General features: G+C 35.6%; 1 protein-coding gene across 3 annotated transcripts in view; it reads right to left on the reverse strand.

The window, feature by feature from the left end:
• Nucleotides 1-638: 638 nt before the first annotated feature.
• Nucleotides 639-15,809, reverse strand: part of DYRK1A (dual specificity tyrosine phosphorylation regulated kinase 1A) — an 88,877-nt gene continuing 73,706 nt past the window's right edge. For all 3 annotated transcript variants that reach the window (XM_052793871.1, XM_052793870.1, XM_052793872.1), the window contains exons 4-12: nucleotides 14,827-14,919; nucleotides 13,767-13,955; nucleotides 12,877-13,024; nucleotides 9,188-9,474; nucleotides 6,659-6,805; nucleotides 6,130-6,270; nucleotides 5,545-5,851; nucleotides 5,094-5,218; nucleotides 639-4,001 (exon numbers count right to left, since the gene is read on the reverse strand). In XM_052793871.1, coding sequence (XP_052649831.1) covers nucleotides 3,378-4,001; nucleotides 5,094-5,218; nucleotides 5,545-5,851; nucleotides 6,130-6,270; nucleotides 6,659-6,805; nucleotides 9,188-9,474; nucleotides 12,877-13,024; nucleotides 13,767-13,955; nucleotides 14,827-14,919 — 2,061 coding nt within the window. In that variant the 3' untranslated portion in view covers nucleotides 639-3,377. The remainder of the gene's footprint in view (nucleotides 4,002-5,093; nucleotides 5,219-5,544; nucleotides 5,852-6,129; nucleotides 6,271-6,658; nucleotides 6,806-9,187; nucleotides 9,475-12,876; nucleotides 13,025-13,766; nucleotides 13,956-14,826; nucleotides 14,920-15,809) is intronic.

Below are 15,809 nucleotides of genomic sequence, written 5' to 3' on the forward strand. Positions count from 1 at the left end.
AGCTAGCTATCTGATGGCCAGCAGCTGTAACTAAACAGCCCTAAAGCTGAAGGAGGACTAAGAGTATGGAAAATAAACTAGCTGAATCACTCAAGAGACACGGAAAAATCCTCACACTTGAAGAATCTATATGAAAATCAGCTATCTTTTTCAAAAGTTTGTTCTACTGCACCCAAAAGATATGGACTTCATGATGCAGAAATAACTAGATTGAATTCTAGGGATAATGGCATGCCAGTCAGATTATTTCATTACCATGGTCACTTCTGGCCTTAAAATCAGCTAGCCTGTAATAGGTAGAAAGCTGCAGTGCATATAAGAACATTCAAACTAACAGATGATAATATAAAGAACTCAAACTACAAGTACAGTCCATCAGAATCAAGCAGAGCTGTGTTCATACATCAACGATAAGTATACCTTGCTGTTTCAATTAAAAACTCAAAATTATCTGTTATGCCTCCAACTTTTACTTTCATATTTTTAAGTCTGTTTCAATGTATCTGATATTTACATATTATAGTATAATTATACCTACCATACCATGGCTTGGAGTAGGTTAATTGCATAGGAAGATTTACTATGTTTACATTTTTTCTTAAATTACTCTTTTTTTTTAAAAAGCACAGTAAAGAGTCTGAGGACAAATTATTCAACTGTTTATCATACATAAGACTGCATGACTATAATACAAAGGGCTTGTCTTTTCATTTAACGTTACAATATACACAGCAAGTCCGGACTAGATCTTACAATCTGAACACAGGTATTTAACCTTTTCCATGCTGTTTATGTTTACAATGCACAGAAGTCCTGTAACCAAACTGTGTAGTAAAGCACACAAAACTGGACTGTAACATAACACAGTATGCAGAAGCACTGGATTTTATGATTTCTTCTTTATGTAGATTTTTTTTTTAAACTGCTTTATTTTTTGGCGCTTGCTAAGGTGTGGCAACCTGCGCACACAAAAATTACCCAGATTTCATATTACCCTTATATTCCTAGACAGCAGTAAGTACTGGATTCCTTTTCATATTGCTAAACTCAGCATCCTGTTTCTAAGGTGACAGCCTTCCAAATCCTGTAAACTTCTCTGAATTACTGAGTTTAAAAATAAAAACAAAAAGAAAACAGAAAAAAACCCCCACTTTCATCCACAGGGTTGACGTGTCAATACAAAAGAAATATGGATCGCTTGATTAAAAAAATCATGATTTACAAAAAAATGGTAATCCCAAGCATTCATTCCCATTTACCTGGTAGTCAGCTGCTGCGTTGCCACTGTAAGTATAAAAAATTCCACCTTTTAGTCTGAAAAAATGACTTAGCCGCATGGAATTGACCAGTATGAACTCCGAATTTTCTGCTAAATTAACTTTTAAAAGGGCTTACTGGCAGAGGTAGATCACTGCTTCTGTAATATATAATGGGCAAACAGTGTTAATCTGGGATGGGCAATCAATGAATTACCCTTATTCTTTCAAATGTTCTTCACGGAGCTTTTACTTTTCATACAAATAAATCTCTGAATGGGCCCGTAAATTTTGCAACTGCCAAGCTGACTGTGTTATATTAAGGCAGCATTACCCAAAAATTAGGCACCTGTTAAATACAGCCTGCTAACCTCAGGTCTCATGTGAGTGTTTTGCTTTACTCAGACTATTTTTGGACCTGTTCATGCAATCAAGGTCTTGCCTTCAAGTTTACAATTATGTTAATAAGGAATACAAGAGTCAACTGCTGGTTTCATAGCTTCTGGATCTAGTGTCCCTTTTACCTTCAGAAGCCTGAACACATTTATAATGTAACAGATGTTATAGTCTCAAAGTAGATGTCAATCTATTATGTTCAGTACACAGATTGCTGTAAATGTATTGGCTATGAATTCAACAACAGTTCCAGTTTTGTTTAAGCAATAGTACAGCCATAATTTTCAACTGACATTTAAAAATGGTCTAGTTACACCTTGTGTCAAAGTGCAGAACTGCTACATTATTGGTTACAGACATCTATGTGCTATAAAAACAGCTTTGGTACAATAAATTATCAAAAAAGAAAATAAATTTTTGTAAAATTCACAGCATAATTGTGAGGCAAAAAAGCAGTCACATAAAATTCTGCATTTTTAAAAATGTTCAGGATGAACAGAAGACGTCTTTGTGCAGAAGTAATGGTGGAGAAACCACGTGCCGAGAAAAAGCAAAAGAAAAAAGTAAAAAGCAGGAAGGGACACAGTTGTAGCTATTTCCATCAAACGCAAACCACTACTCCTGTGACCTTCAACCAATAAGGAAGTCAACTTTATGACACACGCAAAGTGACCTTGCAATACCTTACAATAAGTGGGTCACAAAAGTCTATTTTAAAAGAAAGGCCTCTTGAATTACCCATTCTCTGTGTTTTCAGCATTAAGGACTGTCTGCAAAAGCATGTCCAAAAGTGATTGCATCTGAAATGGTAGGCTCTTCTAACTTAAGAGTCCAAATCCATAAGGCCAAAGGTTATCCCAAAGACCACCACTTAGACCTCCCCAGGACTGGCCAGGACCGACCCGTTGATTGCTTCTCAGTGCACCTCAGTTATGAAACCAGTCATATTTCAATACTAACTGACTGTGGTCTCCAAAATATGAGACCCACAGAATCCCATTACAATTGCTGCTTTGATCCTCAGTAGATTCAGAAAAGGAGAGTTCTGATCACCGCCACTTAGCATGCTTAATGTGCCTTACAAACTCCATTACAACCGTCCCTTTTTACAGCTGAAGAATATATATTTGTGTAATCTGAAGGTCCCTCTTTCTTACAGTACTGCATTTCTGTGCCCATGTTTGTTTGGGGAACTAAAAAAAATATATATATATATATTACTCACTCCCCTCCCACCAAAAAACTTCAAAGGGCCTTTTTATAAATCATGTGCAATGCCTTTAAAAAGAAACTAGTTTGCAACTACAACTAACATTTGAACAATAACCCCTGTTGAATGAGACCAAAAAAAACCACCCTCCCCAAAAACCAAACTATGACTAGGTTGTGGCAAGTTAAAATGGGGGAAGCAAAAGGTGAATACCACTAAGCTATCCGTTAAGGTGGGTCCAGACATGGCTCTTTTAAAAAAAAAAAAAAAAAAAAAAAAAAAAAAAACAAAAAACAAAACCAACAACAACCAAAAAAAACCCAACCCCAAAAACAACAAAAAAAACTTCATTGTCCCTTTGCAATCTTTTCAAGTTTAAAAAAATAGTCAGCTTTGCCCTCCTGTAGCGGTTCAGTGAGTTTATCTCCTTCTGATTCAAGCAGCTTTGCACTTTGTTTTTGGAAAAACACCACTTCTATAAAAACACACAAGAAACAAACTTAGTTTCAGTTTAGTCACGAGCTAGCCACAGGACTTTGCTGAACACAAACTCCTGTCATGGGAGACTCTTCTCTATCAATTCCTTGCCTCATTGCAAGGTGTCCTTCAGTCATGTAATGAGCAGGACCTGTATTAGCAGAAAACTGGTATGTTGGATGTCCAGCTATGCCAGTTTCTTGGCGCGGATTAGAGTAGACTGTTAAATTCATGTCCATAGCTCCATTTTGTCCAAAGTCCAAGGTATTAGCAGCCACTGGGCGGTTCTGATAGGCCTGATTGCCTTGGTTACCAGTAGAGGAGGAAGATGTAGAGGAAGAAGTAGTTGAGGAAGACAGGGATGTCATGGAGTGGTGACTGTGGCCCACCTCCATAGAATCCTGGGTGGAGGAGCTGTTTGTTGGAGAATTGTAGACTCTCGGCCTGGTCCGGCTACCCAAGGCTTGCTGTCCATGATGGTGGTGGTGGTGATGGTGGTGGTGGTGGTGGTGAGAGCTATTTCCGTGATGATGATGTAATGCATTCTGTTGTTGAGGGGTTACATGGAAGGTGGTTTCTTGAACTGGATGGTTTTCAACAGTGACCTGTGTAGGAGCTTCAGTGGCTGTCCAACCAATTGGAGGAGGAAACTGTTGTCGAACCTATGTTAATAAGCAAAATAAAAATTAAAATGCTTACTCAAATATATCCATTTGCAATATATGAGAGAGATTAAGTTATTAATGTTTATGCTAAATTTTAAAAGAGTTAACCAAACCTTGCAGTTGCAAAATTAGTCTAGAAATGTAAGCATGTAGTTAAGCAGAATTTCTAATACCCTTTTCTAAATATACCTTAAGAAAAATGAGTTCACATTCTGGATGCTTTTTTCAAACAAACAGTTTAAGGAGGTCCAATATGTGACCGTACTGTCAAAATTATAGACGCAGCTTTACATAATAGTAGCAATAAACAACTTACTATTTGTACAACACCTAGAACAATAAGGCCCTGATCTCTGACTCAGGCCTCTGAATACAATAAGCATACTAGGCTAAATTAATATGTTGTAGTTCACATCTTGAATGGTGTCAACAGCATTAGAGGAGTACTACTCACACCCCTGGAAGAACACAGCTGATTCAAGATTACTAAAATAGCAAGATCTAGCTACACACCAATTTGTTGCATAATCTAAATTGTCTACTTGGGAGAATTTATATTTTTATCTGTTCTGTACTAAAATAAAAATATTACTGAATTATTTGTAGTTAATAAATGAGTTGTTGCTTCTTTCCAAGAACTACTGAATAAACACTAATTCATCAAAGATAATGTTGGTCAAGTACCTGAACACGATAAAATAGAAGTAAGAACTCCAGCAGGAGTCCACTGAAGTACAAGCTAGTTCTTCACTGGGTTGGAAGATGCATAGTTCTGTGTACGCTTACGCCCTGTGTAAGGTGAAGCATTGACACCTCCACCTGACTTACTGCTACTAATACAAAACCTTCACCTCTGCAGAATCTATGAAAATTTTTACAGCTGCCTGCAGTATTTTTGCCTAAGTGACTGACCTAATGTCCAAAGGACTATACAAGAGCTGAGGGTAAAAAAAAAAAACCAAATCTGATGGCTAGTTCCATGTCTAAACCACTTCAATCTAGACATGAAAGTGTTAATTAGTTTTAGGGATTTAATATTCTCAGAAAATTCATATAAATCAAACAGACAAAAGCTCTACTTAAGCATACCTGTGGGCTGTGTGTTTCACAGTCCATAGCTTGAACAGCAGCAGTGAAGTGTCCACCACTATGTCGATGCTGGTGTGTGGGGTCTGACCGTGCCCTTCCACTGTTGCTTGTTCCAGAAGACCCACCTATAAAATCATAACATGCACAATAAATAAAGAGACACAAAATTTAAAGTAAGCTGTAAAACAATGACAACATGAAGATATTTAAAATGCTTCAAGGTAAAAATATAAGACCTATGATAATCACTCACATTTTTGCTCATCTACTTTTTATTTTTTGTTGGGGCAGTTACCTGTTGCAGCTGATTAAAATAATTGTTTTGGTGAGCATGAGTGACACAATTGTTTTTTAACAAAAAAGAGAGGGAGAGAGAACATTTATCTGGGAAAGACTCCTTCGATGTGATTAGGAAATACAATGTTGTTATCTGTTAATGAGAAAAACTTACCCGAGCTTGAAGATGTACTAGAGGTGGTTCCTGAAGACTGTGACTGCTCCATGGCAGGACTCGTAGACACACTGTTACTTGTGTTTGTACCTTCGTCCGCTGTTTTCTTAAAGAAACTATGCTGTAGGGCATAATAAGGTTGAATTCGTGTCTTAGGGTCATAATCAAGCATCCTTAAGATGAGGTCTTTGAACTTCAAGTAGTCAGCTACAGTATGACCCGATTCCCCAGCACGACGTCCACCTGGTCCTCCTGTTTCAACTCCCAGTATATTGTGAAGTTTACGAGTTCCAGGTGGTTTGTATTCCTGTTGGGAAGTTAGAAATTGCTTGAAATCAAGTTACATATTAAGCCTTGGATGTGCACAGTTTAAACACGCTATAAAAGGAAGTAAGTCAAATAAAAGTAAGAAACTATTCAGCACTACAAAAAGTGCTGTTTAATGAACCTGTCTTACAACATGGAACAATAACAACACTAAAGCTACATTTTCAGTAACAGAGATGTAAAACAAAGTAACACCTCACTTTTTTTTTTTTTTTTAAAAGGAACAGTCCATATTATCATCCTAGTTATGTAACCTACCCTTTTTCCATCTTTGGTCTTCTTCAAGTTCCAAGTGCCGTCTGGCAACTTCTCAAAGAACTTTCTTGCTTTTGGTGCTTGGTCAAGGATGTGGGTAGGTGGTATCCCCAAAACTTCCACTATTTTATTCATTTGATCCACCTGTTCCAAACAAAGAATATTTGTGAAGAACATGTGGCAGGCAGCTGAGCAGTGTGACAGAGTGAGATTCTAGTCACATGGGAAGCAAATGTTAACTACCCAGACTAGTTCTAAATTAATTGTGAGTTTAAGAAAAATCCAGTATGTACAAAACAGATTAGTAAATAAGGAGTAAGAGGGAAGACCCAGAAACAGAAAATTATTAACAGCCAATTTAGAGTTCTGACAAAAGTCATTGCTGTCATTGATGTTTATTCATTTTATAATTACTAGACCTCCCTAACTTATGCATTACAATTAAACAGATGAAAGTCGTGATGAGAATGAACAACAACAAACAAACAAACAAAAAAAATCAAACTACTTGTACCGTAATATAGCTGCATACCTCATTTGCCCCACTAAAAAGAGGCTCTCCAGTGTGCATCTCAACTAAAATACACCCAAGGGACCACATATCAATTGCAAGATCATAAGGCATTCCCAGTAGCACCTCTGGTGATCGATAAAAACGACTCTGGATATATTGGTATATCTGAAATAAAAGCATCTAAAGGTAATACACAGCATCCAAAGAGCACTATTATGATTCGGTATTACAAAACAGAACTACCATGAAATACATTTTTGGTATAGGGAAAGTCAAGGTATTGGTGGTACTAAAAAGTATCTATACATTACATTAATAAAAATATGTAAATGTTAATTCTTAAGAAAATACTAGCATTCACAGTCTCTTGGGGGGGGGGGGAAGTGCAGATTCACTTATGATGTCAGTATTTTACACTTTAGGGTTGATGAGTGTAATCTCATGCAATTACAGGTAATCATACAACAAAATTTTAGTCTGATATCACCCTAAGAAAAAATATTCCACAAGCCACATCAGAATCACATAACACTTCAGACAAAACCAATAGTAAAAGATCGAAAGCCACAATTACGATGTGATGAAATGAGATGAAATTATCAGGTGATTCCAGGAACTGGAAAACAACACAAAGGAGAAAGCAACCTCCTTCCACCCCCAACTATCCTGCTCATTTCACAAGACAGATAATTCTGTCTTGATTCTAAACCTGGAGACTGGCTTAAACATAGGCATATTAAAAAAACAAAACAAACTCCTCCCCCCACCCCCAACCTCTAAAACCCTTAACAAAAAACAACCAAACAAAAAAATATCTCAAACAGAACCATACTTTATATTCCAAGTAACATGCAATTTTATCCAGCACTTTCCACAAAGGTATTGATATTTCGTTACTACTTTATAACTTAACTTTAATGAGTAATTACACTAGGTTTTTGTATTTATGCTTCTTAACATCTCAAAATTATCTTATTATTGACCTTAACAATCTAGATCTCATTTCACCTCATGGTGCTTCCTTCATCCCAGGCTGAAAAGTTTCTAGTTTATAGCAAAAGGTCCTTTTATAAGTCTAAATATATGTCTAACCACTGCTTTCAATACAATATTCAATATTCTGACCTGCTCTTCCCAAACTTATTATGGGAAAAAGCAACGGGATGCTACTGGCCAGTCCCAACTCCTCAACAGAGGATTGGGGGACTTCTGTTAAAGTTAGTCCATGAAGTTTCTTAATTCTTCCCATATAAGGGTATCTGCAGTATTACTAGGCATGCTTCTGAAACCTCACCTCTTTTGCAAATGTTGCTTATTTTGGGGAGGTTTTTTGGTTGGTTTTTTTTGTTTTTTTAACATCCAGCTTTCTCAAAGCAAAAAGGTATCATTCACAAATTTATAGGTAAAATTGCCAAAGGTACACAATGCACCTGGGAAGGCTCAAAATCCTTTTTTCAAAGAAACTATGTCCAGCTTCTATCTATAGAAGTCTTCCTTACCTCTCTAGCTAACAATTTTTTTTTTTTTTCAGTACAAACAACTAAAGCACAGGCATCCTGAATATAAGTGGTCGATTGTTCAGCCAAATATAATTCTTTCAACCAGGAAAGAGTCTATTTGTACCAGGACTATAAGGTGCAAGCTGAACAGGACATCCTGATAAACTTCTTGGTGAGCAAATGGTCAGTACAAATCAAACACTTGAGGAATATGATTCAAAGCTCTTCCTGAAGAAAACAGAGGCTTTGGCATCCAGGCAGAATTATTTATGATCTTAATAGTTATTGTATCTATTCTAACATTTCTTAAAGCAAATATAGAGCTAATTGGCTATGCTGAACAGACTATGGTCAACAGATTCTAACAGCTCAAATAAAAAAATGCACTCATCTTCAAAGTACATGAACAACAGGACACAATTACAAATTTTTTGACAACTATTTAATAGTACAGATCTATCCTAACCTGAAGAACTGCCAACAGAAAGCAATTCAGCCCTTTGTCCTGGAAACGCTTTGCATGTATGCATCTTTACTCAAAGTAATACCACCACTAAACTCAATTTAGTCTTTCCATGGTTGCTAAAGTGTTTGTAAAAATGGGTTAGTTATAACCAGTATCTTTAAAAGCCATCTACTGCACTGTCTCAACCCTCAAATATCCTATCTCCATGGCACACTAAATAGAGGATGTGCTAAAGTGGAAGGAGTCATACATATGGAATAAGAAAACAGTAAAAGAATATTTTATTTATTAGCACTGCAGACTTCTACAATCAAGTGCTGATGCATTCTGCATTAACATAGCATAAAAACATAACCAAGGAGAAAAGAAAGATGGAAAGTTTATCTACTATGGCACTAAAATTCGTATTTATAGCTCCTATGGGCTGTTGATCTTTAACAACCTATGTAAAAAGTAGTTACTATTTCATGCAAGTCATCATTAATAAATTTTAAATTAGCTATCTAGGTATTATGACTTAAAATATTAAATTTTTCATATGTATCCAACAGAAGCATAAAGAGAATTTTCACTAATACTCACCCTTTGTCCAAGTTGACACGAACTGCCAAAATCAACAATCTTGATAGCGCTTCGTTTGGGGTTACAGAGCAGGATATTCTCAGGTTTTAGGTCACAGTGAATGATACTAAGTTCAGGAGTCGCCAGAAAAAGCAGTGCAGTGCACATTTGCTGTGCAAATTTTCGTGTCAGGTTCAATGAGACACCTCTGAAGTTGGTGTTCCGCAACAGATCATACAGATTGTAGGACAGCATTTCAAAGACTAAGCAGAGATGGTTTCGGAACATGAAGTGGCGCTTCAAATGCACTTTAAAAAGGGGAAGAAAATAATTAACACCTATGCTGTGTGGTAAGTATTGAATACTAATTACAACACAATGCTTAAATATTTTAATCAATTTGTAGGAAGCTGACCTGGGAGTAAGATAATACAGTGGTGGTTTGGGTTTTTTTTTCCTAGATCTATGGTTATTTATGGAATATTGCTGCCATGCCTAGGGTACAGGGAGACATTTTACACATCTGAAGTGTCCTCAAGTGTACCTCAGTAAAGCTATATTAACCAAAAAATTATTTAAAAGATAGAAGGGATATTTTTTCAAAATAAGCTATCAATCCCCTATTAGCAAAGGCAAACACATTTGCGGGTAAATAAAAATATCAGCAAAAAAGACAGGAAGCACAAACTGCATGTAACACAACCTTTGTCACAACACTTTTGATCTTTTTCAGGGGAGAGTTCATTTCTCCACCCTCCTAAAGCTAAAACTGTATTCAAGTCCAAGCAGACTGGAAAAAAGTGCACATACAGCGGCATTCTCAACGGCAAAGCAGATACTGCACTTTAGACTGAACTATTTATTAGGAATTCCCCTTACATTTACAGAGAAAATATTTAACTGTCAGATTCATTTAAAATATATGCAATTTATAAGCTGTGACTTCAATTGATTACTTCAGTTAATAGAACTGATCAATATCCTAAAGGCATTATATTCATTTCAATCAGGCATAATCTCAATTTCTGAAAGCAACCAATCCAGTCCAAATCCAATCAATTTTTCTCATGAAATAGGTGAAAAATTCATCACATTAATCTGTTTAGAGGCAAGCAGTGTTTACCAGTCTGTCAATCATTCAGGTTGGTTGCCACAAGTAAAACAAAACTGAAATAGGAAAAATACTTCAGCCCTCAGATAAAAAGCAACACGCTCTTTCTGTCATAATAAAATCTTGAACCAATATTAGCACGAGAATTCAGACTTTCAATTAAGGTCATTACTTGGTGTCCTATCAATTTTTTTTTTCCTCCATTATCGTAAGCCAGTTCTTCCTGTGTCCCTTACAACTTACCTGTGACAATACCATTTGCTTCCACCCTGATGCCAGTTCCTGCAATACATCATTGTCTAGACCTTTTGTATTTTCTCATCTTTGCCATATTTCCACTATCCTCCCACCATGAACGCACCAGCACCTTTTCATGCCCTTGTGGTCTTCCTAAACTTGATTCCAATTCCTCTCTACACCATATAAGCTTGCTGGACCTGCCAACTTGGCAAGAATCACCACCTACTCCAACTGACTTGTAACTTCCAGCATGCTACTGGCCAGCTAGTACACTTGCAACAGCCACACAGATCAAATAGTTTGGATAAGAGCTGAACTTGCCACATCTTTCCTTCAGTGAAGACATGACATTTGAACATTTCTCCTCCACTCTGCAACCCGTTTTCACAAAACTTGAAGACTTTAATGCACTCTTACACTTGTGTTAGATCTGAAGGAGACCAATCAGAAGGTTTGAAGGTACTAGAGGAGATCTGACAGAAGCGTAAGCAGTTAAAATTTATGTCCTTAAAAATCAGGCTACAGTGTATTTGACCATGTTCTTCCTGAAGTCTACATTTTACATCACACAGTATATTGTAATATTGCAATGCTTTCGGCCTTATTCAGCTATTCTCAGCATCATGTATCTGAAAGCCCATGCAAGGGTGAAATGTCCACATGTCCTACAGACAACTTATTTTTTACACTAATATGCTGAATGCTTCAATTAAGTCTTGTTGGAGAAGTATGTTCATAAGCAACTGTTCCTCTACTTATAAATATTTTCCAGTGAAGTGCCTAGAGATCTCAGTTTTCCATGATCAGTTTTTGCACAGCACGCAATACAAGCTATTGATTCAAAACATCATCTCTTTGGGATTTTTGATCTTTACTGATGCTGTCATGTTCATTAAACACTGTGTTAAATAAAAGTGGAACTATTCAAATACACCCTAACAGATTTGGAAATCAGCTTGAAACAAGCCTAAAATCACCTGCCTAAGCAAAGGCAGTATATATTATTTCTCCGCTGTTCAAAATTATCAGAACTTGCTCTTCCTTTTTTTGTTTCAGCACTGCTCTCTATATAAAGCCATCCTGCCTTAACTCACAGATGGAGATTATATGATGTTTCGGTCCATTTCATTTTACCTGATGTTACAAACAGACTCTCTAAAAATTTTAAATTCCAAGAGCTTATCTGATGATGCCTATAACATCTTTATTTACTGCGTATTAATTTGAAACTGGTCACGTCTTTAATGTTCCTGAAACATCTTTTTGACATAGTATGCTGTCAAGTTTAGTTTTTGTTTTATGTAAATGTGTTATTAATAAATTTAAGTTAAAAATACCTTGAAAACTTTTGCATTCAATATATCAAATGTATTATAAAGACAATATTCTATAAAACAAGTTAAAATGTAACTGAATACTCATCAGATAAAAATTATCAATGTATATTAACATTATTTCAAAGGTTTCTTTCTAAACTACAGAGAGAAAAACTAGTAATCCAATATATACATGCAAATCAGAAAAGCATAACTGCTAGTATTTCAGCTTCTACAAACTAAAGGATGCTTAAAACCAGTTTCATTTTCCTTAATCACTCTTTTTCATACTTCTCCATCTCTCTTTACAACATGCTGTTGCCTTCCTTCCATCATCTTTTTGCCCTCTACTCCAGAGGACAGACAGAATTTAATAAACTTTTTACACCAGCTGACTTAATTTCATTATTATGAAGTTCAAGTAGCATTACAATAATAAGTCAAGGGAACAGCATTCCCATCTACAGGATCCGTCAAAATGATAAGCTTTAAAATATTTCCTGAGCTATAAATGGGCAAGTCTTAACATTTACACAAGTCTTATCTCAGTTTTGTTACACAAAATTTTGAGCTTTTTAAACACACACGATCAAAAAAAGTTTAAGCTAGCCATAAAAATCCTGTATGATGCTGGTTTACATTAAGTATGCATGCTCTTATCCTTGACAGTTCTGAGATAGTTTAAGATATATTCAAAGTAGTGAAAGAGATGCAAGCTACCACAGATCACAGCTTCTGTGGAAAAGCTGGTCCATGGCAACTTCTTCAGCTGTCCATATCATTAACTGGAAAAAGCAAATTCTACAAAAGATCTCAATGCTATGAAGTAACAAATCTGTTATCCCAAATAATTTTATATATTCTTCTGGATCTGGTCCTGTTGCAAAGCAAACTGGAAAATTTGCATTAAATAATATTAATAACTTTAAAAGTTGTATTATTCTTTTCATCTCTTTAGCACCAGAAGCACCCTACGCTATATAGCAAGATCTAAAATATTCATAATATGATTAAATAAAAATGAAGAATAACTATTCAAATACCTATATAGTACTTCATCTCAGTGTCATGTTTGTTCATAAGCTCAAGCAGTCGCACTTCAATCTGGGCTTGGTTTAAGAAAGCCTTCTTGTTTTTTATTATTTTGATAGCCACCCACTCCTGTTCCACTCGATCATAAGCCTTTACAACCTGAAAGAGAAAAGTCAAATACATCAACAAAATCTCTCAAGTTTTCAAAATACAGCAAAACTCACTTTCTAAACTTTCTTCACTTTCTGTATTCAGAGAAAGCATTTTTAGAACTTTTGTTCTTTCCAGTTAAATTTCTTTTCTTAAATTTCTTCTCTTACTTGATACTACAGTAAAGCCACAACCGATCACGACGTTTATTGCAGTGATGTCACAAAATACAACTGAGGCTCCACTGAGCTTCACTAAGGCAAGCATTATATCCAAATGCAATTATCAAATCATCAAAACCAACACTGTAAAACAACTGGCAAAATCTGAGAAAAACAACAAAAACAACAAAAGAAAAGCTCCATCCTTCTTTCAGTCTTTTTCTCAAGCCTTGGCTACAGCTACAGTCAAAACAAATGTTACTAAGTAACATTTGTAATAGGTAAACCTTAGCACTAGACTGTTTTAATTTAAAAACCCAAGCCAAACAGCTAAAAATGTGAACTGATAGCAAAAGGCTGAGGATTTGCTCATCGCCAAATGCTTTACCAGATCTACATACTGAAATATATTCAAATGTTATCTGTAGTAACAAGAAAAGGCACAAAATACGAGTGTGCTGAGTAGGCACTCAGTATAACAGGATTAAGAAAAAAGAGTTTAATTTCAAAATGAAACAGGAATACCACTTCAAATGAAATGCATATTATGATTCACATGAATTACAGGTTGCTCAGCTGATACACATTACCTGTCCAAAGGATCCTTTGCCTATTAAAGAGTCAATTTCATAACGATCCATCCACTTCTCCCCATTTTTTACAATATAGTCATAGTTGTCATCATCATAGCCATCATTATAAACTTTTCTCTCCTTTTTGTGACTGGAATCATCTCCTTGGCCCTGCTGATGCCGCCGTTTTTTTTTTGCATAGTAAACCTAAACGTGAGAAGTATACTGCTTAAGAGCACTTCTTACAACATCAGTTCAATAAAGAATAGAATCAGCTTTTATAACCATCATACCTAATCCTGTGATTTTAAAATGCAACTTCTACTACTGGAAAAACAAACAATCCTCTCCTGTTATCACTCCATTTGAAGTCAAGTCATTATACCAAAGCAAAGTCTTGATGAATAATTTAAAAACTCAGAAAGTAGATCTAAAGAAATGTACTAACACTGATCCCTAGAGTTCATAGGTGCAAAAAGAAAAGATACATCACAGTACGCTATACACACAGCAAAATTAAAAATGGTAAGTAGCCTGGAAATAAGAATTATCAGTTGCTCTTTCCACAAGACTGGAAAAGAAGAATTCCAAGGAAGTCAGTAATCACTGCAGAAATCCCTTCACATTCCCTACAATTGCCAGAGAGTTAGAAACTAACTGATGCTTTCCTATATTAACCACATAATTTTTATATTTTACATTTGCCAATAATATTTAATTAAATAATTTAGGGAAAACACCTTATTTTTCTTAAAAGTCCTTAGACACATTCATAAAGGTTTATAGCATGAGCTAAAAGAGTGTTTGTGCCACTCATATTTCCTTATCATGCAACAGAAAAGCTCAACATTTGTTTATAAAACAACAGAAAATAAATTCCAGGATAAAAATTTTCCTATGTGCTGGACAGAAAGCAGGACCATGACATCAATGATCTCAAATGAGATGTGAGCAACAGAGAGAAAGCTTGATTCTTCTTATCTCTTCACAAGATTATTCATAGAAAACATACTTAATAATGTACTGTAAACAAAAACTTCACATCAAGACACATTACAAAGATAACCGGTGCCTTTACCTCATTAATATGCTTGTATGTTTTGATCAAATCTACGGAGAGTTTCCTCAATGGAGCAGTGGCTGGATCACGGAAAGTTTGGGGCATCCGCCTCTGTAATAAGACCACATCATAACTCAGAAAAAAAGCTAGGACTTTAATGATGCAATTATTACACCAAATCACGACATTCCTCACAGAAATGAGTTATTTCATTGCAACATTGTTTTCTTTAAGCTGACATTAAAAAAAAGAAAAACAAATATAGGAATCAAAAGAAATTAACAGTTTAGTTAAGTTACTTTTTAATATATTTAATTAATAATTTAAAAATATAATCCCAAGATTCCTCCCTCTCCTCCCATTACGCCTAACAGGCTTAATACCAATAAACAGTTTTTCTTTCAGTTAAAAATACAGCTCGTTTGACAACAGAGATTCTTGCTGACATTACTGCTCTACCTCATGACTGATACATTAACTGTAACTGTATTTAATGTATAGCTGCATTAAAACCACAAATGGATGTTAACATTAATAACTACTGGAAAACTGTGGCAGTTTGCCAGATTTAAACTGTATTAAATTCCAAATAAAAACCCCTCAGGTCTACCATGCTTTGCAATATCCAGGCCTAAATTTAAACCTAAAACCTAAAGAAAATCTAAGGAAATCTAAAGCATGCACACGGACATCATACCTACTTTAAAAGTTTTAAAACAATGTCCCTGAAAAGGTAGTTATGTTCCTCATTTGTGTTTCCTAAAATTGACTACGTTTAAAACAAGAACATCTCCAACAGCAGGCCATTTTTTTATTGCTTTCCTGAAGAAACAAGACTTATATGTGATAAAATTATTTGTGTGCCTTTTTTTCTTCTTTGCACACATACACCATGTAAATTCTGGATCTACCAGTCAACTTCTATTCCTCCTTAAGATTTGTTTGAAATCTCAGAAGGTAAAGTTCCTGGAAAGATAAAAGTTCCAAGTGGCAAGCTGGAG

The sequence above is a fragment of the Harpia harpyja genome, chromosome 8, assembly GCF_026419915.1.
Source record: "Harpia harpyja isolate bHarHar1 chromosome 8, bHarHar1 primary haplotype, whole genome shotgun sequence".
Classification (NCBI taxonomy): domain Eukaryota; kingdom Metazoa; phylum Chordata; class Aves; order Accipitriformes; family Accipitridae; genus Harpia; species Harpia harpyja.